General features: G+C 43.1%; 1 protein-coding gene across 2 annotated transcripts in view; it reads right to left on the reverse strand.

Annotated features, from left to right (window-relative positions):
* Positions 1 to 22,173, reverse strand: part of emilin3b (elastin microfibril interfacer 3b) — a 22,724-nt gene extending 551 nt beyond the window's left edge. The window contains exons 1-6 of one of the 2 annotated variants that reach the window (XM_077574470.1): positions 22,051 to 22,173; positions 6,967 to 7,089; positions 5,856 to 6,175; positions 5,232 to 5,578; positions 4,810 to 5,157; positions 1 to 3,603 (exon numbers count right to left, since the gene is read on the reverse strand). The exon at positions 1 to 3,603 is cut by the window's left edge and continues 551 nt beyond it. In XM_077574470.1, the coding sequence (XP_077430596.1) occupies positions 2,458 to 3,603; positions 4,810 to 5,157; positions 5,232 to 5,578; positions 5,856 to 6,175; positions 6,967 to 7,046 (2,241 nt within the window). In that variant the 5' untranslated portion in view covers positions 7,047 to 7,089; positions 22,051 to 22,173 and the 3' untranslated portion in view covers positions 1 to 2,457. Of the gene's footprint in view, positions 3,604 to 4,809; positions 5,158 to 5,231; positions 5,579 to 5,855; positions 6,176 to 6,966; positions 7,090 to 19,646; positions 20,213 to 22,050 lie in introns of those variants that run through there. The other variant, XM_077574463.1, reaches the window with a different exon arrangement.
* Between the last annotated feature and the right edge of the window lie 1,325 nt (positions 22,174 to 23,498).

Below are 23,498 nucleotides of genomic sequence, written 5' to 3' on the forward strand. Positions count from 1 at the left end.
AAAAAAATAAAAACTCTGCTGTCTGAAGCCAGTTGCAGATGAAAATCAGTTCATCATTGTCTCAGAATAGCTGAATATTTCCTTTCTTTTCTTTGGTCCTTCCTCGGGTCTCCTGACGGCCTCACGACTGGCTGGAAGTGTTCGGTTTAGGTGAACGGTATGGGATTTTTTAATAGGTTTTAGGTGAACTAATGAATATACACTCACACGCACATGCACATACATATACTCACCCACATACAAAATAAAAAAAAAATTAATTAAAAAAATAAAAAATAGAGAGCAATGATGATGACATGTCAAATCGGTAAAATTACCGAATGAACAATACTGAGCTCTCCAGGAAAAAATAAATAAAAATAGAATAGCTGGATAAATAAAGGTGAAAAATAAATAAATACATTTCACCTGTCATTGTGGCCCAAGTGTACGTACGGTACATCCAAGCCAACCAAGGATTCCCGCAGCGCTAAACGGAAGTTTAAATGGGGCCCAGCCAGAGCTGAGATGAAGATGTGACCTGAAAAGAGCTGAGCACAGGAGACGTCATCACAATCTGACTTGTTCGGAGCATTTTTTTGCAAGGAAGCGTGAAAGCAAATGTGCTCCGACGAAGTTTTAGCTTGCGCACACTCCTGTGGCCATCAGGATACATAACGAGTACCCGGCTGTGTTCCTTTTATGTGAATTGATAATGCAAGACTATTTAGCGTTAATATTGCTCCTCAATAAAAACACAAAAAGGCATGGCAAATGGCTCCATAACAAAACCTTAAAATCTAATATAAACTCAATATCAGCTCTGTCGCAAAACTATTAGCCTCAGGGATAAATAAAATTGTAATCAATTAAATAGCGTAACCACAGCCCAGCTTTTGCTGGATGTTATTACCCTCATTAATCAGACTAAATAACACTTCGACGCTCCAGCATTCTTCAAATGCACAACACTGGGGAGTTTGGGATTTTATTTCTCAGCCAATAATGTGCTGTCTCCCAACTTAATAGTACATTGCAGAACTTCACTAAAACCTGAAGCGATCAAAACAAATTCATACAACTGCCAGTGGAGAAATGCATATTTTAACGTATACAATCAGATGTTTACGAATATGTAAATAGCACCAAAGTGATATAAAGACCACCCAATTGTCTACACAGAAGGTATAGAGCGCGCTTGTCAAGAGAAACCCGTAGCAACGTATTAGTCCCAGGTCATTTTGGCTACGTTCACACTGCAGGTCTCACCCATTTTCACTGAAGCAACACCCTTTGCTCCTTGCTGTTTTACTGGATTTTGACTGATTTTGTAACGTCCGCAGAATATTCTGTTCTATTGCTATAAAAACATGGAATCTACTAAAAGAAAGATTAGAAGTATACTAGTATCTGTTTCCGTTTTGCAGCAATTAGCATTAGAATATAGCTAAGTTTCATCATTATTCACAAACTTGTTGCAACATGGCCCTGGCTGATCTCTTATACTCTGCTGCCACCTGCTGGCCGTTTTATTGTAATAACTACCATTGTCTTAAGCAACCACTTGTCAGAAGCTGTATCAAAGCCTTCTGTATGCTCTAGCATGAAAAAAAAAAAACATAAATACGGACAAAGTATTAAAAAAAACGTATTTATACGTTTTTGGGTTGAAGTTAGTTAATTACGAAGTCACTCACAGCGCTGTGTTTGCAGAAGTAAATACGTATGGTCCAGCGTGTCAGGGCCACGGACTTTCATAAGTCTCATATCTACAGAGAAGTGAGGGGGTAGAAATAATATTTTACGGTAGAAATAATATGAGGGTAAAAATAATGTTTTGTGAAAATGAGGCGAGCCTGTTCGAGCTCCTGCTAATGCCCCCGCCCGCACGGAATGCATATTGGACTTTTGATGACGTAGCGGTCGGATATATGCGACTTGGCCGTTTAGACTGCGGTCGCATTACGAAAATTCGGCTACGTATCCGATCTAGGACCACATATGAAAGTGACCAGGGTCGGACATGAAAAAAATCGGATTTGGACCGTTCAGACTGGCATAAAAATGTCAAGTCGCATTTAGGGGGGGAAAAAAAATCCAATCCGGGTCGCATTTGCCTGCAGTGTGAACGTAGCTTTTGTTTAGCATTCTCACACAGAGACCTCTAATACAAAAGTATCATTACAATCTGTTTAACAATATCAACTTCATATAAGTTAAAAAGATGAGAAACGTGGTGGTGAAATGCCCCGCCGATTAGAAACGCTCCACAACCATAGGTGTGTCTCTTGATTGTGTGTGTGCTTCTCCTCATAAGCAGGTCATCTGGAGGCACTGCGGTGGCGGGTTTATGTAAAATGGCTTTCACCACTCCAATGAATTTGTATGTGTGGAGAGCAGATTGAATGTGAATGTGGGGAAAAGCAGAAAACATCATTTGAGCCTTCTTTTTTTTTTGTGTGTGTCGTTGCTCGGATGCTACTGGTCTATTTTAGGTGCTGCTCCTTGCTTTGGCACATTGTCTTTGACTTCCCCTTTCAGCTCAGCAAGCTTGTCTGAATGTACGGCGTGGGTGCCGTTCATATGAGCCAGGTAGGAGTCCGAGTGTCTCTCAAGTTCTGCCCTGATCCTCTCCAGGTGCTCGGCCAGCTCCCCCAAACTATTGCACTGGCCCTCTACCTGGCTCACCCTGCTATCAACATCTTTCACCTCTTTCTGAACTTCTTTGGCCGTAGTCCGGCAGCCTTGAAGCCCCCCGGTGAGCTGTCGCTTTAAGGCCACAAGTTCTCCCTTCAGCTGGGCCAGCCGCCTCTCCCCGGACCCCAGGAGAGAGGCTTGCTGGCCCACTAGTTTGGTAATTCCTTGCACCTGATTGGCAAGCTGCTGCTCCCGCTGTTCCCAACTGGAGTTGGCGTGGCCCACTTCACTTGCAATAAAACTAATAGAGTCCTTTAGTCCCTTGAGAGTTCGGTTCACAGAGTTGATGTTGACCTTCAGCAGGGTGATCTCGCCGTAGACGGAGTCGCCTGCTTCTTCTTGGGCGATCCGCAGGAGTAGGCTCTTCAATGTGCTGTTCAGACGGTCCAGCTTGTCCGAATGAGAGTCCAGACGATTGGTCATCTTGTTCTCCATGTCCTCACACTCCGCCTCCGCTTCACTGACTCTGACACCCCCTGCTGGAGGAGTTGAAGGTGAGCAGGAGGAGGTGCAGAGGAACTCCAGGTCCACTAGGCGTTTTTCAATGCCGTCCAGATTGCCGTCTAATTTTCTCCTCACGGACTCGATGTCTGTTTCCAGGGGTGGGACCACCTGGCCCTCCAGGAGCGCTGGTGAAGTGGCGTTGCTCAGCTCTTCAACAGCCACAAACACCCTCTCCTCCAGGGTCTTCAGTTTGTCCTCCAGCATGTTCTTGAAGCCATCCAGGCCACCAGGGAAGCCCGACACACCATCCGTTCCGCCTTCAGTAGAATTGAGACGGCCCTCTAGATCCACCAAGCGGGTCTCGATCAGCGTCTCCACGTGGATGCTCTGCTCACTGAGTGCTGATTGGAGTTGACGCTGTGATTCTGTGAGACTTTTTACAGACTCCTCCAGTAGCAGCACACGTCGAGAGAGGCTGTTCACCTGCAATGATCAAGGATGGTTTGGTATAAGTCAAAAACATGTCAAATTTCTACCTGAGATAGTTATTGAAATGTACTATTATGCATTTCATGGTAAGGCTATCAATTTAAAAAAAAACATCTTTAACTTATAATTCTTATAATTAGTTCTGTCAAAGTTAAAGCGTTAACTAATTGATTAATCACAAAAAATAATAGCATTAATCATGTATTAACGAAGGTTAATCAATTTTTTTTATTTTGGCCGTAGATGATCCTTCAGCTGGCAGCGGATGGTTGCGTTAAAGGTAGCACAGGTTGTGTTTGAGCAGTTAACATTAAGCAAATGTTTGCGTATGACATACAGAATATTTGTTCATGTCAAACTATTTGGGTCATTTTTTTCCTTTCTAAATTTTGCAAGTAATTAAAGTAGCACTAAGGAACTTTTCAACCTTAATAAAATATTTTCATAACTCTTCGGATGAAGCATCGACTTAAAACTAGTTGAATGGTACCTTTGCCATGGCCTGAGGGGGTCTGTATCAATTTTACTGGTACTAAGCAATTTTGAGGAGGATGGTAGCAACACTGCCACACAAAAAAACTACAAATGTGCTGAATGCTTTGTGGCATACGTCACTTCCCCCTTTCCCCATACGTTACAAACCCGGAAGTCAATTTTAATTTTGACGCACGATTAATGCTTTCTTAGCAGAAGCTGCAATACAACTGAAATTTTGGGGTCACAGCGGGGCTTTCCACGCCACGACAAGAGGCGCTAGCCACCAACTTGCTCATAAGTTAACAGGCTTTGGGTCTAGCAATAACAACTTGAATTGTGCCAGATAATCACTAATGCCAACAAAGCCACTCAAGTTCTTATTTAGTGGGGGAGCGGAGGATCATGCCTGATGCCAAAATGCCATGCAAATCATGAAAACTAAAATGGTGAAATACAATTTAACGATGTATCTACACAATTCATTATGACATCGTTCTGTCTTGAGACAGAGAATCAATAATGGCATGTATAATGTATTTAGGAAAAGAAAAAAAAATCTCCGAATTCACTTTGCAGGGTCCCTAATGATATTTGTTTTATATTGCCAAGAAAACAAATGAGCAAAACGTGTGTAAATTATTTCTAGGATTTGAGCCGTGGTAATTCCAATATGAAAAACTGTCAACCATTTACTTAAGGATTTGACTTTTCCTTTTTTAATACCTGTCCACAGCAGCTCTCTGTAAGCGTTAGGCCTTGGATCTGAGCCTGCAAAGTGCCCAACTCCGCCCTCAGCCCAGTTTCTCTTCCATCAAGAGACTGCTGCATCTGTTCTTGGCCATCCATGTGCTCCCTGTGGCACTGTCTCTGCACAGCCCCAATCCTCTCCTCACAATGGTTTTCCAGACGGGAGAGTCGCCGTTCAAATCCATCCAGGATCTCAGCCTGGATCCCAGCCAGCTTGGCCTCCAGGACACTGTCCAGATGAGCCGAGCTGGGGCCAGGGATGGGCCTTCCTCTTGCTCCTTCCAGCAGTCTTTTGAGCTGCCCGTCATGGCCTAAGACCATTCCCTAAAGAGGCATACATTTCAATGAGGAATGGGAAAGCCATAGAAGTGTTCAACTATTTAACATGTGCCACAAACCTGAATCTCCTCTAATACGTGAGTCTTGGCTCGTAGCTCATCCTTGACTTCTGTCACCCTCCCTGCAAGATCTCCAAACCTGTTGAAGCTTTCTTCCCCTCCCAATACACCAGGAGTGCCTATGGGGATCACCCCAAATCCTACAGCCGAGTCAGGCCCATGTGGCGGGCTGGGCAGCAGCGAGACCAGGATTTTGTTGGTGTCTTCCCGAAGAGATGTACGTAGTCGCTCCTCCAGGCCGGCCACCGCCCCATTGAGAGAGTTGAGGCCGAGAGTGAGGCGGCGTAGGTCGTCCTCCAAACGGTCCAAACGTTCGCCACTCACTCCAGAAACCCCAAATGTGTTACCTGTTTTTCAATTGAATGAAGCACAATCAAAGAAAGGAGGTCTGATGCAAAAGCATTGGTAAATGGTACTTCATTCATAGAGCGCTTTTCAACCTTATAAGGCCCTCAAAGCGCTTTACAACTACTCATTCGCCTACTGATGACGCAGCGTTTTAACAGTTTTGACATGGCCGCAATGGCATGGGATCGAACCCACAACCTCTGGGTTGGGAAAACAACCACTCTACCACGGAGTCACGCCGGCCCCAATTGACATTATTTAGCTATTCATTCTCACCAGTATTTACTTTTCCATTTCCCGCAGGCAACTGTCCGCTGGGTATTGGTCTGTGATCATGTATGTTGGGGTAGAGTTTGCCCGGCTCCAGCTGTGCTCCTCCAGGCTTCTGGTCAACGGGGACTCTCGGCCCATGGGGAACAACCTTTATCCCGGGGCGATGTGGCAAAGCTGCTCCCTTTAAAGGAGGTATCGAATCAGGCACTGAGGTGGGTCCGTCATAGCAGTTGTCTCCAGAGTAGCCGGGGCAACATCTCCACTCCAGCTCAGTCACCGTTTTGTAGCCCACTTTGTATGTTGGTTTGTGGAATGTCCTGTACCTAAACAAGAAAACAAGTTCACCTTCAGGATTTATTTAAATGGGCTTGGTAACTTGTTTCACATCACTAATTCAGTCTTTGTTTCAACTAATTATTACAGACCAATCAGAGGACAAAAAGATGAGAAGAGCATGGCAAAGATAACGGGATGTAGTCATTGTCTGTGGGATTAAAGACGGATTAGGGGGGATATTAGGAGATTAGTCTGAAGTGTAATATAAATGATGTGTCTTTAGGACCAAGAGATTGAACCAGGGTCATTATTGGATGCTTGTGTTACCTTTCGTTAAGATTGGATTTCTTTTTGATTGCTTGATTTGGAATCAACTTTTGTCTCATCACGCACACGCGCACAGGCTCACGCTGAAGTGAGTCATCTTTTTTGGAGGGAAAACCCACTCCTTTAATTTCCCTTGTGAGATACAGAATGTTATTACAAATGGGCCTTTGGAAGGCAAATCAAAGACTCACTCAGGATATGCATATACAGTCTGACATTGCTTTTCCTTATTTATTTATATATATATATATATATATATTTATAGTCAATCCACTGTCAGTTTGCTCAAAAGTGACATGAACCAACTATGACTGTATTTAATTGAAATCTAAATTCAATTTCCACTCATCTGCTGTCTGTGGGGGAATACCTTTTAACACTAGAGGGCAGCCTTGTTACAGTGCAAACTCCAAAAGCTTTTTTCCTCCCCTTCCCCCTTGCATGTGAGATAATACATGTAATGTTACACGGCACATTTTTCCTTTTTTTTCCCATTTGCGTGTAAACGTACATGATAACTGGACACTTCTGCCCCCAGATGCATTTGGTTGTGTACTCAGCCTTCACGTATGTTGCTACTCCATCCTGCATGGTGCATGTGATGTTCCTCTGGACCACATAGGCACAGTGGTTTCTGCAGGGAGAGGAAAGGGAAATTGGAATTTAATATTGTATAATACGATTCATCCAAAGGCCTTTGCTTGTCCAGCTGCATGTGATGACAATATTTCTTCCTCATGTATTTGTCATCCAAAATGAAACCTTCATGAGTTCATAATTCTTCAGTAATTCTCACTTCCATCTGTTCTTGATTTTTGCATTGTTCCACGATTAAGCACTTTTAATTCCTTCAATGTAAGCATTGATTAGATGGGCGGTGTATATGTTTTACTGTCTACTTTTCATCACTTTATCAGTTGCCATTTTCTAGTGCCCATTTTGCCTTACTTTTCACCATTAAACTGTATATAATGAAATAATAATCTGCTCCTTAACAGCATTTCAAATCTTGCTTAAGGAAACAGCCAGTTGCTATGACATCATGCTGCTAAATGTACAGCATGCAAGACAACAAACGTACATATACAGTTCAGATTTTAGACTGCTTAGATTGCAGAGTCATTACTCGCAAAGTACTTCCCCCAAAGAAATGTCATCGCACTGGACCTTAACCTTTCCTTCGCTCATCATTGCCAGAAAAGCGCCTCCAACACCAAAATGTTCCACCGTGCAGCACAGGAAATGATTTTCTGCACTCTTCTGACTCTCATGTGAACAATTTCTTTCATTCAGCCGGGAGTATTTAGCAACACATGCGGCCCTTAATATTGCTCTGCAGCTGCTCCGGACAAGGCCATGTTTTCTGAGGAGCAGAAAACACGGGGGCTGAGCTGGCCCAACATGTTCTGAGTTAACAGGTTAAGAGGGTGAACAGGCAGGATCGCCTTTTACAATCTGTGAGAAACTTTGGCCTGCTAATCACCCACCGTGTTGACAGTGTTTGTATGTCCTCATGTGCAGGAGTCACAATGACTCATGCAAACTACTGCCAGGTCGTGCATTGGGAGGGAAGATGCAATCAAAGACTCATCGAATTGGCCAGGCAAGTCGGGTAATCGCAGAGGGCCCCCGAGTTGAATGGGGCCCAGAGGGACGGCTGACATTGGCCCATATCAGTGAGAAAAACAATGGCACTGCTTTAGACGCTGCGGTCACAATGTATTAGGCATCTCCTGCTTTGGGCCCCTTGCAAACTTTTTTTTTTTTTTTTACCTAAAACCTATTAAAAAAATCCCATACCGTTCACCTAAACCGAACACTTCCAGCCAGAGTCGTGAGGCCGTCAGGAGACCCGAGGAAGGATCAAAGAAAAGAAAGGAAAGTGAAATCCAGCACCGACCAGACACCACCCACCAGGCCACCAACCAGAGTCCTTCACCAACCCCAGAGACATCTAAATTCCAACAAATCAGGGAGACCTCAAGAGACCAAAGGAGAGACTGAAGAAAGGAAGGAAGGACAGACGAAGCAGAGTGAGAGCCACAGACACCAGCCTCCACCGATTCAATGACCTGAGGAAGAAGCAGATTGTGTCTGAGTTTCGATAGATGCTGGTGTGGTGGATCTGGCATGCATGAAAATCTCCACCAAAGAGGGGGAGCCGTCGACCCCTGCCAGGACAGAGCAAGCGCAGCACCTCAGGGCCCCCCAGGCCGCGGCAGTGCCAAAGGACGACCCCCGGGCCCCGCAGGGGCCACCGGCCGGAGAGCAAACCCAGGAGCAGGATGCCCCCCCACCCCAACGCGGCCCGCGCCCCCAACCCAATGCAGCAGGACGGGGCACTGCAGGCCCGCCAGGCACCTCTTGCAAACTGTTGTTGGCTGGTGGCACTGGGAGATGGTGACTATAGGTCCATATCAATGACACAACTGGAAATTCCTGTAAACATTGTAATTACAGGTCGGAATTTTGAAATGTCCCTAATGGGTAGGAATGGAAATTGATCCGAATTTAATAATCCTGATTCCATAGTCAATAACTGCGTATCTTATCAACTCGCTTATGGATTGTTACTGGGTGAGGGTATGAGATAATACAAATAGGTTCGTTGCTTTAAATCTTTAATACCTTCAACTTCGGACAGAAGACGCAGCATATCATATCATCTGTGTCCTCATATTCTGTAATCAGACGTAAAAGTCAGTTACAGTTTTTGCATACCTTGCAACACATGCCTTCAGAAATTGTCTAGTTCGGTTCTTACTGGCACATGGAAAATGAAATATTTGAGTTTTTAAACCAAACTGATAAACTAACTTTAAACAAGTTTAAAAAAAAAAATGCAATATTTGGCTTTTGACAAACATTTGTGATAGGGATGAGCTGAAGGGTTCATAGATGTAACGGGTTAAATCGGTCAGAATGTAAAAGTATTTTGATCATTTGAATTTGAAATGAATGCAGATTTTGTGGATGCAAAATATAGGATTGTGTGGAAACGTGAATGTTGGGAATGAGAAAAATAGTAGCCTGGAAGGTGTGAAATGTTGGAACTGTTGAAGTTGGAATGGTGAGAATCAATTGGAAACAGAGGGAAAAAAAAGAAAAGAAAAAAGACATTGTTGGAAAAAAAAATGCAATATGTTACACAAGTAGTGACATTTAACTTCAACTAACCTCAACCAAAATCTTACAGCAATAAGACATGTTCTCTTTCTATACGTCTCCCGACGCTGCTGTTGAAACGGTTGAAATGCATTCACGCTCATGCACTGCCACCGCCCCACCTGCAGGCTATATACTAAGCATATACATACTTACTTATCCCTGAAGGGGAACACTGCTTATCATTTCCTCTGCATTCATGATCTACTCAGCATGATTTGTTCAAGTCTTTTATCCCTCCAAAAAGACCAAAACTTCTTTCTTATATTTCAGCATGCGTTAAATCTGGCATCGACATCACGTTCAACACAATTGTACAGTAATGGGCCCAGAGTACTCTAAGTGGAAGTTTATCCATGTAAATTCCAAAGAAATAGTTCCGGTGTCTTTGTAGATTTCCAGCAGCAGTCACGTTAAGCATTGTGATGTGTTTGTGTAGTACAAAAAGGCTTTCTGGGCTTGCGGCTGATTGGGAGCAGGCGCCGCATGTGTGAATGTTAAGTGTTACTGTATGACCGTTTTCACACATCTGTCAAAAGGGTTTTGCATCGCTGGGTGGTATTTTTGTTGTGTCTTATACGTCCTGGAAGGGGGATCTCACCATCTGTGGTCCTTTTCCAAGGTTTTGAGTTTAACCTTGCCCGGTTGGGGAGTTCAGATCAGGGAATGTCTTCTAATCTTTGTCAACTGAGGATTTCTGAAGCGCTTTGAGGTGCTTTTATGATTAAGGGCTATTCAATAAAGTTGACTTTTACAGAAAGAGGGATGTCCAATTTTATAGGTTGCACGTGCACATCTGAAACAGGTGTAACCAAGAAGTGGAGTCTTTTATTTCCATATCTCAGCACACACATACTTTATCTCTACAAATAGCAACTCATTTGTAACGTTCTCAAATTGGCTGCAACTTTGTTTTGTCTGCTTCTGTGAAGAGTGAGGATAAATTATGACTTCCCTAATCTGAAGTGATCTGAGATTCGATGTATATGAGGAGTCTGATCGGTGCTGGATTTCACTTTCCTTTCTTTTCTTTGGTCCTTCCTCGGGTCTCCTGATGGCCTCACGACTCTGGCTGGAAGTGTTTGGTTTAGGTGAAAGGTATGGGATTTTTTAATAGGTTTTAGGTGAACTAATGAATACACACACACTCACACGCACGCACGCACACACGCACATACACATACTCACCCACATACAAAAAAAAAAAAGAGAGCAATGATGATGACATGTCAAATCGGTAAAATTACCGAATGAACAATACTGGGTTCTCCAGAAAAAAAAAAGGAAAAAAAAAGATGTATATAAGGAGCTATTTTCACACATGAGTTCAAAAGCAATTTAGCTCAAGGAGACTGCTGCTTGAGAGAGTATAATAGGTTTGTGATCAATGGTGGCACATGACAAAGAGTGGCCACATATTAACCAGTAAGTGTCAAAAGCAAAGGCACAATAAAGCTTTCAATTTATTGGCAGGGCCTGGCAACGGGGTAAGTGTGAGAAGAAGAAAAAAAAAACATTAGTGGAAAAAGAAGCTGTCAATTCACCTAATAAATCCTAAAAATAACTGCTGCTGTTGAGAAATGATCTAAACTGTCTATCGGGGTCTTATTCCACTTCTCACTTAGCCAGCAGTGACTCAGCACACAAAAGAGTTTGCTTCACAAACCCATTTGGGGAAAGCAGAAAAGAAAAGTTTGCTAAATTGTTGCGTCTTTCAAGAAACATCAGACAGTCGTCCCTCGCTTTATCACAGTTCAGTGCATCGCAGATTTTTTTTTAACTGTACTTATATCAGAATTTTGCAGTGGTTATTTTTCCACTTTGTCGGTTACTGCATATTCATGTAGCAAAAAAACACACGAGCCAGGAAGAAAGAGTGGTCAAAGACAGAGTATTTTTAAAGTTTGGGATTATTTCACACTAATAAGAGAAGTTTCGGTGAAATGCTCTCTTCCACTTAATTTCACAAGAAATGTCTGGTCTCGTTCCGGCGGTCGTTATGGTGCTACCATTGAGAGCCAACATAGCACCCTGCAAAATTTCTCTGGTGATTTGACATAAAGCAAAAACAAATGTGAGTGTTGATCCCGGAGCTTTTTCCCCCCCGGCCAACAGCGCACCAAATTTCCAAGCTGCGCAAGACACTTTGATACGCTAGCAGTCATTTAGAAAAAAGAAGCAAAACACGTACATTTCAGGCAGGCGGCTGTTGGCATAGATATCAAGACATAGATCTTTCACTCTTAGTGGCGCCGAGTCCCGCGATGGTGTTTATATTAACTCTTTCACTGCCAGACGTTTTCAGAAACGGGTTGTCCCCACTGCCAGCCGATTTAAGCATTTTGAGTGATCTTTCAAGGTCCACAGAAAATGTTGTGTTTGGACTATGGAAACACACATACTACCAAATGAAAGATTGGACTTTCAGCTTTCATCAGAAAAAAAAGAAAAAAAGGAGTTTCTACCTTATTCCGTTCTTCAGTAATCAACAATAGAAAATGGTTACTTTCACCGAAATTCTCTGTTTTGAAACAAAAAACGGAGAAAAAGAGCTTTTTGTGAAACGATGTTATTTCATGCACTCTGGTGAATTGTACACTTCTTTTTGTCCATGAATGATGCCACAAACACCTAAATAGTGCTTTACTTCTGTAAAACGCTTTCACCAACCATGAAAAAGTGCTTTTTGATTGCAAAATACGTTTATTTCCATTCAACAGTGTAACAATTTGACAAAACAATTTCGCAAACTATTTACAAATGTGTGCAACTGTGGTACTACTTACAATTATGTGGATGTTTCAAATACAGTTTTTCTTTTTGTAACGCTCCCATGCGTGCAAGGAGACGCCAGGACTCGCACAACAGTTTACTTTCACTTTCACATTGGTCCGTTTTGCGTGCAAACGTTACACTTTCTTGACGGCCTTTTTTTCCGGGGAATAAAAAGCAAGTAGCAGACTGTACACACTTCCTCCGATGAATATGCATTGGACTCGGGGCACTCTCCGTCGTCCGATCGAACGTCCGCCTGTGCGTGCTCGGTTGCGCTCCGCGTTACGACACCGTCATAGCCGCCGCGTCAGCGGTTCCAATTTCGCCGTCAAGCTCGGATTCACCTTCATCATCATCGAGGATGATCATCGTCGTCATCAATGTACTATTTTAGCGTTGGTCGATGCCTTTTTTTTTTAGCTTTTAGCCATGATAAAATGCTAATTCCTTACCAAAAACATCACCGAAGTGGTGTTTTCCTCCATTCTTCCCTCTATGAGAAATTCTAGGTCATTCTGCTCTCCAAGAACCAGCCCCTCCCAACCTGAGAAAACGAGCAGGTGCTCACTTTATGACGTCTTTAGGTGCGGACCAACCCCGGCACTGCCTATGCGGACTTATACACACACACACACTTTCTCTGAAACCTCAATGCACGCAGGATAGTGATAAAAGTAGCCTTGATCAGTAAACATTCTGTCCAAATGAATTCAAAGCAATCAATTGTGCAATGAAAATCAAAATCAAAGTTTTAAATCATCAAAATCGCTAAAGAGTTCCATGAGCTATAATGGACTTATTGTAGGCAAACACACACCAAGGCTTGCTCTACCTAGCTAATATATGATATAAAAATGCCGCGAGGACCACTATTTTACAACATCAAAGTGTACAATAACCGACCCAGATTCTACCATTGGCCACAATTCAATGCCACAGTCTACTTAAGGAAAGCAATTTGAAGCTTAAAAGAACAACTATTCTGTGGTTAGAACAATGCGGCAGGAATTCGAATAACTGAATGTCGGGCTTTGTAATACGCTTTGAACACCATATGTTGTAGATAAAGCACTAGACAGTATGAGTCTTCTCCATTTACAATTTAGGTCTTTTTTTTGCGGGGAAATACGTTTCTGGAATTTGTTTGCTGATGTCGACACGATTAGCGAAATCAGCATTTTAGGAGTGAGTCCAGCCCCTAGCTATTGATTTTGCTTTGTGTGTTAGCATTAAGCTAGCGGAAGGCAAACGTGTACTTCTCTCTGTTTTATGTTCATTTTGACAGTAAACTACAACTTTCAGTGGCAATAAACAGCTTGAAGCTTCTTTTGCAGAATTGTTCACTATCTACCAAACTGTTGTTTCTTGTGAAGTCATTTGAGTTGATTTCATAGACCATACAGTGCTCATATCTTGAATTTTTGTTTGCAAGTCTAATTTAAAAAAATAAAAATGTCAGGACAGTTCGTATCTCGAAAATCTTCAGGTCACTAAAGGCATCACTGTAGACTGACCATTCACAGAGCCTTCAAAAGATGTGGCTTCTTGTGCATTTCACGATTGTACAAATGTGCCAATACCTCCCGGCATATTAAAAACACCAGGTCCACATTGTCGGAACCACCCATCTGAGCTCATGCTAAAAGAAATGCTCAAGCAAGCAAAACTGTCCTCCCAATCACAGCAGGCTGTACCCGCTCCAACTCCAATCAACAACAAAACCCTCTTCACCTCCTCCTGCCACGCTTCCCGCTCCCCTCGTCTCTGCAGGCCCACACCAAAATATTGTCCTTCGTCACTTGTCTTTTTTTTCCCACCAGCAGCCCCATCCCACTGTAAATATTTCCAGTCTAGCATTACACTTGTAAGCTGGCTTGCTGCGTCTCCCAGGGGGGACGGCGGAATTCCTATCTTGAATTTTCACGTGCAGTGTTTTTGGCAAATATTGCTGCTGCTCGACCTCCTCCCTCTGCTCGGCCCAAAACAACTCACCTTCCAAAGCCCCCCTTTTCACACAAGCCTTCTGTAGTCCCTCTTAAAAATCTGCAGACAATCTTGTTTTAATTAGCGACCCGTGCACGTTGTCCTGCCTTTGCTCGTTTTTCTTACTCATTTTGTTCGTCTGATCACTCTGAGAAATGATTGTCTGTTCTCTCGTCGACTTCTCCAAGCTGCTACTTTCTCAGTTTTGTGTTTTGACAGAGTGGCACCAACGCGCCCACGTTCCTCATTATTTCCTCGCCTCTCACCTGCAGGGTTCTTGACTCCATGAATGAACACTGACGCTTTATGACAGGAATGGGCTGGCTTAAAATAAATAAATCTTTAATGGATCCTTTCACATCTAATTAGGAGCTGACTGACTGTATGGGCTACAAATTGTGACATTTCATCTAACTTTCTTATGACTCTCGATTAACATGGTTGCAATTGATGAGTCACGGAAGGTTTTCTCTGTTTGTGCTTTCTACTACTTTACGTTCTAACGCTTAAACACCACACACCATTGACTTTTTTTTTTTTTAATTATTATCCTCAGGCATTTGGCAAAGCACATAATCTTCTTAGAGTAAGAATACTTCTCAGTGTTTCTAGAAAAAGAGAGGTTAAAAATTGGACTTGCTAATAAGGATTACTGCTTTGTGTTGGCTGTTGGGAGTGTAACGAAAACCGCGGCAATGCCATGCTTTGAATTCGTCATGCGACTGAAGAAAGTAAGACAGCACTTGTAGATTGAAACTATAATGTAGAAAATGTATGTATGGTTTGGCTGTATGTATATAAGTTTCTCTCTTTTAACTTATTTCAGCATAGTTTACTTTATTGTTATAAAAGTGTTGACATGCTATTGACACTTTGTCACCTTTCATCTGTCCACTGTAGTGGCCACTGTCCCTGAAAGAGTTACAGAGAGACCGCTTTCGCTTAAAATAATAAAATTAACAATTAATAATCTCCCCCAAATTCAACAATCCATTGTTAAAATTGTCAGTACAAAGATGAGAGTAGAACATTAGTAAAATGATCTGTGAACAAAACCCTCCCTCTCTGGCCCTGTCTTGTACTGAGAATTCCGAAGCAATGCAGAATTAGCGTAATTTCTGCTTGACAACTTAATAAGTTCATCAACTGATTTTTAATTGATTGCACATTCCAAAAAATTAAATTCAAACCGACGTGTGTTAGTAGTTAGCGTTACCTAACACCATTTTTTTTGGGCGAAGGGCTACTTTTGGCTGCACATTTAAAATCCTATTGTAGCAATCTTTGGGGTTGTGAGTTGGGTCGTTTCCAACGGTCTGGATGGGCCAACTGAACTCGTGAAGGCATCACAGACTGTTTTTTTGGAAGCTACGCACGCTATTGGCTGTTGTGTCCTGGTAGTTCAGCCTGCTGTTTGGTACTTGAAAACTGTTGATTAAAAAGAGTTGTTAGTGCCATACTTGGCCTGACTATTTCAACAACGTTACACTATTTTGTAAGGCCCCTGTCAGTCATGGGCATGTAGAATCATCATCACTCTTATGACGCCACTGCCTGTCAAGGAAGTAATCTATTGCTTGCTGTTCTAATTGGCCCTTCATGAATGCGGTAGACAGTCTTTAGTTCAGTCAATAAACTTCAGCAGCCATTTTTAAAGATGTTTTTTATCAGCTCTTTCCCACATAAATATATGAAAATAAGCCTCCTGGTGTGTCAGATAAATAAATGACTGTTAGATGGAGGTCACTTCTTTCATGTCAGTCGCAGACTAAATTCAAAGATACAGTAAGCAGGCGAGGAGCTTAAGCATAACAACTGCAGGGAGCTCGGCTCCGTTCAAAGGTAACCAAAACTTTCCTGGCCACATCGCTGCCGTGCACGGATCTGCACTTTAGCCCTTGTTTATTTATGCAAAGCTGAGCTATGATCCGCAGATTCATATTTAAAGGAAACATGTGTGAGCGCCATTAGTAGGACCTCAGCAAAAGGGCAACTTTCCCACACTCCTGCTGCTTTAAATAGCTTATTTGTCCCAGTGGCTTGAAAGTCAAGTTGATGACTCGGCAACCTACTGTAATGTTGGCATACGGGCATGACAGCACGTCCATCATCAACTGTAAATAAATAGCAGAGCTCATTCAAGTGTTTGAAGATGTTATCAACAAAGGTGATGATGACAGAACATTTGATCAAGCTGTGAGGTGAGGCGGGAATTTTACTAACCAGCGTTGCTCTCCACTGGACACCCAACACCAACTTACAACAACAGGCCATAACCCTTGACCTTCATGACCTCTGTGGCCTTTAACCCCCCCCGCCCCCGTCCCGATCTCTGTCCTATGCATCACTGAAAAGCCTTTGGATAGATCTGTGACCAGCTCAGTGATGGCATGTGGCATCTGCTGGGATCATAAGTGATCTACATCGCCCACAACCAAGCCTGGGGACAACGTTCCACCTGTTGTGTATTTGCTGGTCCACTGGTGTGTTGTCATGATGATAGATGCACGTGGGGTGGTGCTTACATTATTTATTTTTTTTATTTTTAGCTGCACTCTTCCTGTCAGTAGTAAGTGGTTGTGATGATCACTTTTATGTGTGACCACAGTCTTTCAATGCAACAATCTACCCAAGCCTTAACACATATAAACACACAGTTGTGTTGGCGCCGTACACTTTGACACACATTCAATAGATGTGTGTTATTTCTATGTACAGTATCTCTTCAATTGGCAGCAACAGGGCTGATTTATTTCTAGAGGTGGTCTTAGTTCTATGTGTCCTCAGGGCCCAACTATGGCTAAGGTAGGTCAACACCTCTTTTATAATGGCTATAGTTAGACTTGCAAGCACATGTAGAGAATTATCACCCTGACAGCAAGCAATTACTGACTATTATAGACCAACCCAACTATCTATAAAGTCAGGTTTACCAGTCAATCAAAGGTGACATGCTTGAAAAGGTACAAGGTATATTGTAAGCCATGCACATACGGGTGCTCAGTCTATTCTCATCAAGAGTTCAGTAAAATTATTTGTTTGTAGTGTAATGATGACGATAATAAATCTATTTGAAATTGCTATCAAAGCTAGCTCCAGGGGTGTGGAATACCACATCATTGGCAGGGAAGGTTCAGACTTGGGCTTCAGAACCAGTCCTCTTGAGAGGGTCTATGTTACACTTTGGTTCACACGGTGAGAGGCGCCAAGCAGTTGTGGGGCCAATGGCTCAGTGCCTGTACCTTTGTGTTCACCTCAGTGAACGAGAGGGTAGTCTCGGTGCTCATGTAGGTAATCATAGCCAGTTCACGTCATCAGACTTGAGTCATCAGACTTGAGTCCACGTGTCTTGCACACTTGCGTGAAGAGGGAGGCGGAGCTGTCAATCAATCACCAACTGGTGGTATGTTGGCTTGGATGGTGGTCCAACTTGGCAGAGCCAAACATATTGTGAGGTTCTGCTAGGAATGTCTGGCATATTTCCCTGTTCCCTGACCATGTTTATGAGGAGGCGGGGGACTCTGAGTCCAAGTGGGTCATGTTCCATGCCTCCATTGTTGAGGATTGGAGCTGTGGCCGTAAGGTGATTGGTGCCTATTGTGGTGGTAATCACCGAACCTGTTAGTGGACACTAGTAGTGAGGGATGCTGCCCAGCTGAAAAATGTGCCCCGTCAGCCTTTTTGGCCTGAGGGACTTTGGAGGCAGCTGATGGGTACTACCAGGCAAAACGGGATGGATTTTGGTTGCTGCTGAGCCAAAAATTTGCTTCTGGGATTTGTGATGCCATGGAGTACATCTCCAGACAAATTTGAGGAAATTCTGGTTCAGCAGCACACCTTTAACTTTGTGGGGCGCTGTGGCTCAGTAGTAGAGTGTTCGTCTCCCAACCAAGAGGTTGTGGGTTTGATCCCATGCAATTGTGACCACGTTGAAGTATCCTTGAGTGAGATACTGAACCCTCAGTTGCTCCTGATGCTAGCATCGTCAGTAGTTGAATGAGTAGTCAACTGTAAAGTGATTTGAGGGCTTTGTAAGATGGAAAAGTGAGAATAAATAGCACCTCAACCTGTTGCGAGTTGGTGTGGCGAATACTTCTTCAGTTCTACCAGCATACTTTTTCATGAGGAAGCAGAGTCAGGGGACTCTGATGTGAGCTCTCCCATTTCTCAGATGGAAGGTCACTGAGGTTTTTACAAAGCTTCTTGCTGACAGGGTCCTGAAGATCGATGAGATCTTCCCAGAGTTGCTTAAGTCTCTGATTGTTGTGGGTCTGTTTGGTCCACATTCATTTCCAGTGACGGGTGGACTCCACCAAGGCTGCCCTTTGTCACCAATTCTGTTCACAATTTAATCATTTATGGAAAGAATTTTTCAGCGCAACTGAAAAATTGAGTTTGGTGCCCTCAGTAAAACGTCTCTGTTGGTGAGTGCACATGGCAAGATTGAGGCAGAGTTTTGAGGCAGTTTGAGTGAAGCAGCAGGTAGCTGGGGAGCTGTCCAAAGCTATAAGCGTTCTCAGGGGAAGCCAAGCAAAAGAGACAGGAAAGGCAGGGGGAAAAACAAAGCCCTGAGGGCCAAACATCAGTCGTCTCGATCCAGCAAAAACATATATCACAGCTTTGTTCCAGCTCACAACTTCATGACTTTCAAATCCCAAGCATGTTGCAGGATTGTTATTCCTCTCTGCTCATGTGCCGTGACCGCCCAAAATGTAAGGCTTCTAAGATGTGATAATATCTGATTGGAAACAGAATTTTCTTCACCTCATTTGATGATGCAAGGACACTAGGTATCTGCACTCCCGATACTTCTATTGATTGGCTATTAGTCGCATTACTTCCTTCTGGCAGTGGGTGCCTAGTTGTACTGTAAAGACACTAATGGAGTCCAGTACCCCCCCTCCCCCCTCCTCCTATCACACACGCACACACAGAGTGAGGAATCAGCACACTTGTTATTAGCTCATGCCCCAAAAAGACCAAAACATGGGCTTTCTATGTCATTGTTGTTCTTGCATACCACTGCCCAAGTACAGCTGGCTTTAGGTGCAAACTACAAAAAAAAGAGACTGAAATTCAAGGATCAATTACAAAGCTGATGCCCTAACTAAAACCATATTTCTGGAAAGGAATACTCAAAGAGACCTGGTGATTCTCAAGGGAAGAGCGTTGGGACGGCCCTCTGGTTGGTAATAGTTAAACTCTGGATAAAGAATTGTCGGCTAAAGATGAATGACAATTTCTCTGTCTCGAAAGAAGAAAACTTACTTGTGTCTGGTCATCGGCTTGTTTGGGGTGTGCTGAGGATTGAGTCCAGTTTTGAACATGTTGTATCTGTGCCCATAAAACGGATTGACATGACCTCCATAGAAAGTTCCTTTGCTGTCCACCGCAAAGATTAAGACTCCTAGGAGACAAACCAGCGCAAGCACCTGGCGCAACTTGGCATCCATTGTTTGAGCTCGCCTTACTATTAATCCCTCAGTCTGGAAAAGGAAGCTGGCTGCAGAAGAAATGAAGGCTGAGGAGTGAGATCCTTTTGGCTCCTCAGGGTGCTGTGCTGAAGTTCCTCAGACCTCATGCAGTTTTGATGTCACATCAGCAGCATCTCGACCGTGTTGCCTTCAGCTGGTACACTAACTGCGCCGGACGCACATCGGACGGAGGAGAGAGGAAGGAGGCTTGTGTGGCTCAAGAGGAAGGGGGGTGAACAGCACAAAGGTGTGCTGGAGGAGGGAAGAGGAGAGATAGAGAGGGTGTCTCCAGAAAATGTTTCAGCCTCACACACACACACACATAAGTGTGTGTGGGGGTGTGGGGGGGGGACCCGCTGTCGAGGCTCAGCCCTCCTTGTACACGGCACGATGCATGAATGAGTGTGGGTGTGAGCAAGAGGCAGCGTCTGAAGGGGGAAGGCAGACAGACAGACTTCATTTGCATAACCCACCCCAAGTCCGGTCTGGCTGCACCACACCAGCAAGAGCAGGAATTCTGATTTAATTCTGTATTTACTCGCTCTTCGCCTTGGTCCATCTTCGCCGGGAGTTACTGTACTTAATTCCCCGTGTGTGCTGCCATTCGCATGGATGCTACAAGCAGACAAAATGGACCTCACCCAAGATCACTCCAGCCCTCGCCTCACTTACGTGCCAGTGCACTCGCACGTCCTTGCCCAGATGCCTTCGGTGCCGTCCTAAAATTTGCTCTACAGAGAATTCTATATATAACAGCTTGTAAGATATAGTGATACAACACTCATCTCAAATATTATTTTCTTTCCCTATTGAAATGAATTGAAAAGCAGCCGTCCCCCAAAAAAAATAAATAAAATAAGTTAGCACTCCATAATGTAGTACTTTATAAAAAGCAGAGTAATATAATGACCAGATCAATGGCTTTAATAATAATAATAATATTGCATCGGATTTATTAAGCACTTTTCTAGACACTCAGAGACACTTTACAATGGAATGGATACATTATTCATACACTCACACATTCACACTGTGGTGGCAGTAAACTACTTAAGTAGCCACAGCTGCCTTGGGGCAGGCTGACGCAAGCGTGGCTGCCAGTGTGCGCCTGTAGTCCCTCCTTTCACCACCAAACATTCGCACCGTCCATACAACAGTGTGAGTAGCACTGGAGGCAATGTGTGTGAAGTGCCTTGCCCAAGGACACAACGACACATGACTTGGGGAGAGCGGGGCTCAAACAGCCGACCTTCCGGTTACTGAACGACCTTCTCTACACCCTGAACCATGGCCGCCTTGTGGTAGAGTGTCCGCCCTGAGACTGGGAGGTTGTGGGTTCAATCCCCGGCCGGGTCATACCAAAGACTATGAAAATGGGACTTATTTGCCTCTCTGCTTGACACTCAGCATTAAGGGTTGGAATTGGGGGAGTAGATCACCAAATGATTCCCGGGCGCAATCCCTGCTGCTCAACGCTCCCTCAGGGGATGCGTCAAATGCGGAGAACGAATTTCACCCCACTTAGTTGGGTGTGACAATCAGTGATACTTTAACTTTTTACTCTATAGTGAAAAGGAATGTAAAACATTCAGTTTCTGTATCATGATTTAAAGCTGCAGTTCAATTCAGTGTGCTGCTCCTTATGGTGTGCCCGCATTGGCCACTAGGAGGCAGTCCTGTACAATACAGTCACACAATCACAAACAAAGAAGACTTATTGTTCTACTACTCAGTAGGGATGTCCCAATCACACTTTTTTGGACCTGAGTCTGAGACCGAGTCATCTCATTTTGAAGATTGGCTGATTCTGATTCTGATTCCGATACCTCAACTTTTTTTTTTTTTTTAACAAAACTACCAGCAGTGTTTAAACCACGTGAAACTCCACTGTTGTAGAGGAAACATTTATAATCCCCCTCTCAAAAATGTATTACTGTAATGTTTTACTTACTATTACTTTATTAATGAATATTATTATTTTAACATTAATTGAGGGGCCACTTCGAGCGTGGGTGCGGGCCGCATGCAGTCCACGGGCCGCCAGTCACCCAGCCCTGATTTAGAATGAGATGCAATGGAATAATCATAATCTTTAGTCATTGCAGATGTTATGTTTTAACCTGAATGCAGGTTGGAAATTTTGAACAGTTCTGTGTTGAGTTTCAGTTTTGAATCAAAGAGTGACTGTATAAGTGTACCTTCCCCAAAGCTCGTCGGCCCATGAAGGAGCTTGATTCCACGGCTGAGTTCCTCAATCACGACTGTAAAGACTCTGTTTCCAATTGACGTCACTGTCTCATTATGGCGCCAGCCTTTGCCAGGATATCTGCCTTCATTTGTGCACAGTGGCAGGAAGTACAGTACTGTTCACATTATAAAAATACAGTTTAGAGTACACACTAAAAAGGTGACATCATTCAAAAATGGGAATAAGTCAGTAACCTACAAATGAAACTAAATAGGCTTCATTTTGAAGAAAAATTACTGATTTCACAAAGGTTCAAAGATGTTCAGTGTTTTATGACATGACACATTTTCAGTTTTGCCTTTCTTTATTTTTTCGGTTCACATCTGCTTTACATTGTGTATTTTTACTGAATTTTCTCAAAAATGCACACTACAAACATTTGTTTGAGCATATTCTAACACATAAAATGTAATTCTTCCCCCCCCAAAAAACACAAATTAACAGTGAACGTGGCCTTCCATGTGGAGGGAAATGAGAAGACTGCATAAGAAGTCCAAGCCTGACTTAAACAAAAATAGAAAAGAAAAGTGCGAGTGGGTCAGAAGCAGGTGTCCGAAATGACCCGTTTGTTTGCACAGTTTGTTTAGCAGGTCTTTCTCACCTGACTGTGGGCAATTCTCCATTTAACCTAGTCTATTTACCCCCATTTACAGGTCAGTGTGAAAGGAAAACACACCATGAAAAAGGCACATCACATCAGTGGGAGAGTTTCCCAAAGCATTCATTAAAAAAAAAAAACACATAACGTCTTCTGGGGGATGAGCTACAAAAAAAATAAATCCTTCAAAGCATTTTTGGAGACTTTACATCCTTTCATCTTCATCCACAGTATGCATTAAAGGGCGGGATTACGGTGACTTTGATGCGGTTCATTTCCTCAGATTATGCTGCATGAGCATCAGCAGACTTATTTGTGGAGCTTTTCAGGTGTTTAGCTTCCTCCTGAAGATTCTTCTGGATATTCAATAAAGTGTCAGCACCAATTTTTCTTCAATGCTACCAGCGGCCCACATAATACCACACACTACCTAACCAGATGTATGACAAAAATGCTATTTTAGATATGGACAAAATATGTGCACGTGCAAAATACATGATCTTAATATAGTTTATTTATCATTATTCATTTCTTAATGCATAAATGAAAGATCAACTATCCTAACACAACACGGAAGGGTTTGAAGCAAACAACAAAATAACCCATCTCTTGCATAAAAAAATTGAATGTTCAAGGATGGCGCAAAACTGCTGACCAGCAAACCAGCATTTTTTTCACACAAAAATCAACTCACTCAAAATACTACATTTGTCCTGCATATTATTACAAAACAGAAAAAAATTATTAGGCCAATGTATGTTGGAGTATAGGGCAAAAGACCAAGTGTAATCGCAACTAAG

The sequence above is a fragment of the Vanacampus margaritifer genome, chromosome 1 (assembly GCF_051991255.1).
Source record: "Vanacampus margaritifer isolate UIUO_Vmar chromosome 1, RoL_Vmar_1.0, whole genome shotgun sequence".
Taxonomy (NCBI): Eukaryota; Metazoa; Chordata; class Actinopteri; order Syngnathiformes; family Syngnathidae; genus Vanacampus; species Vanacampus margaritifer.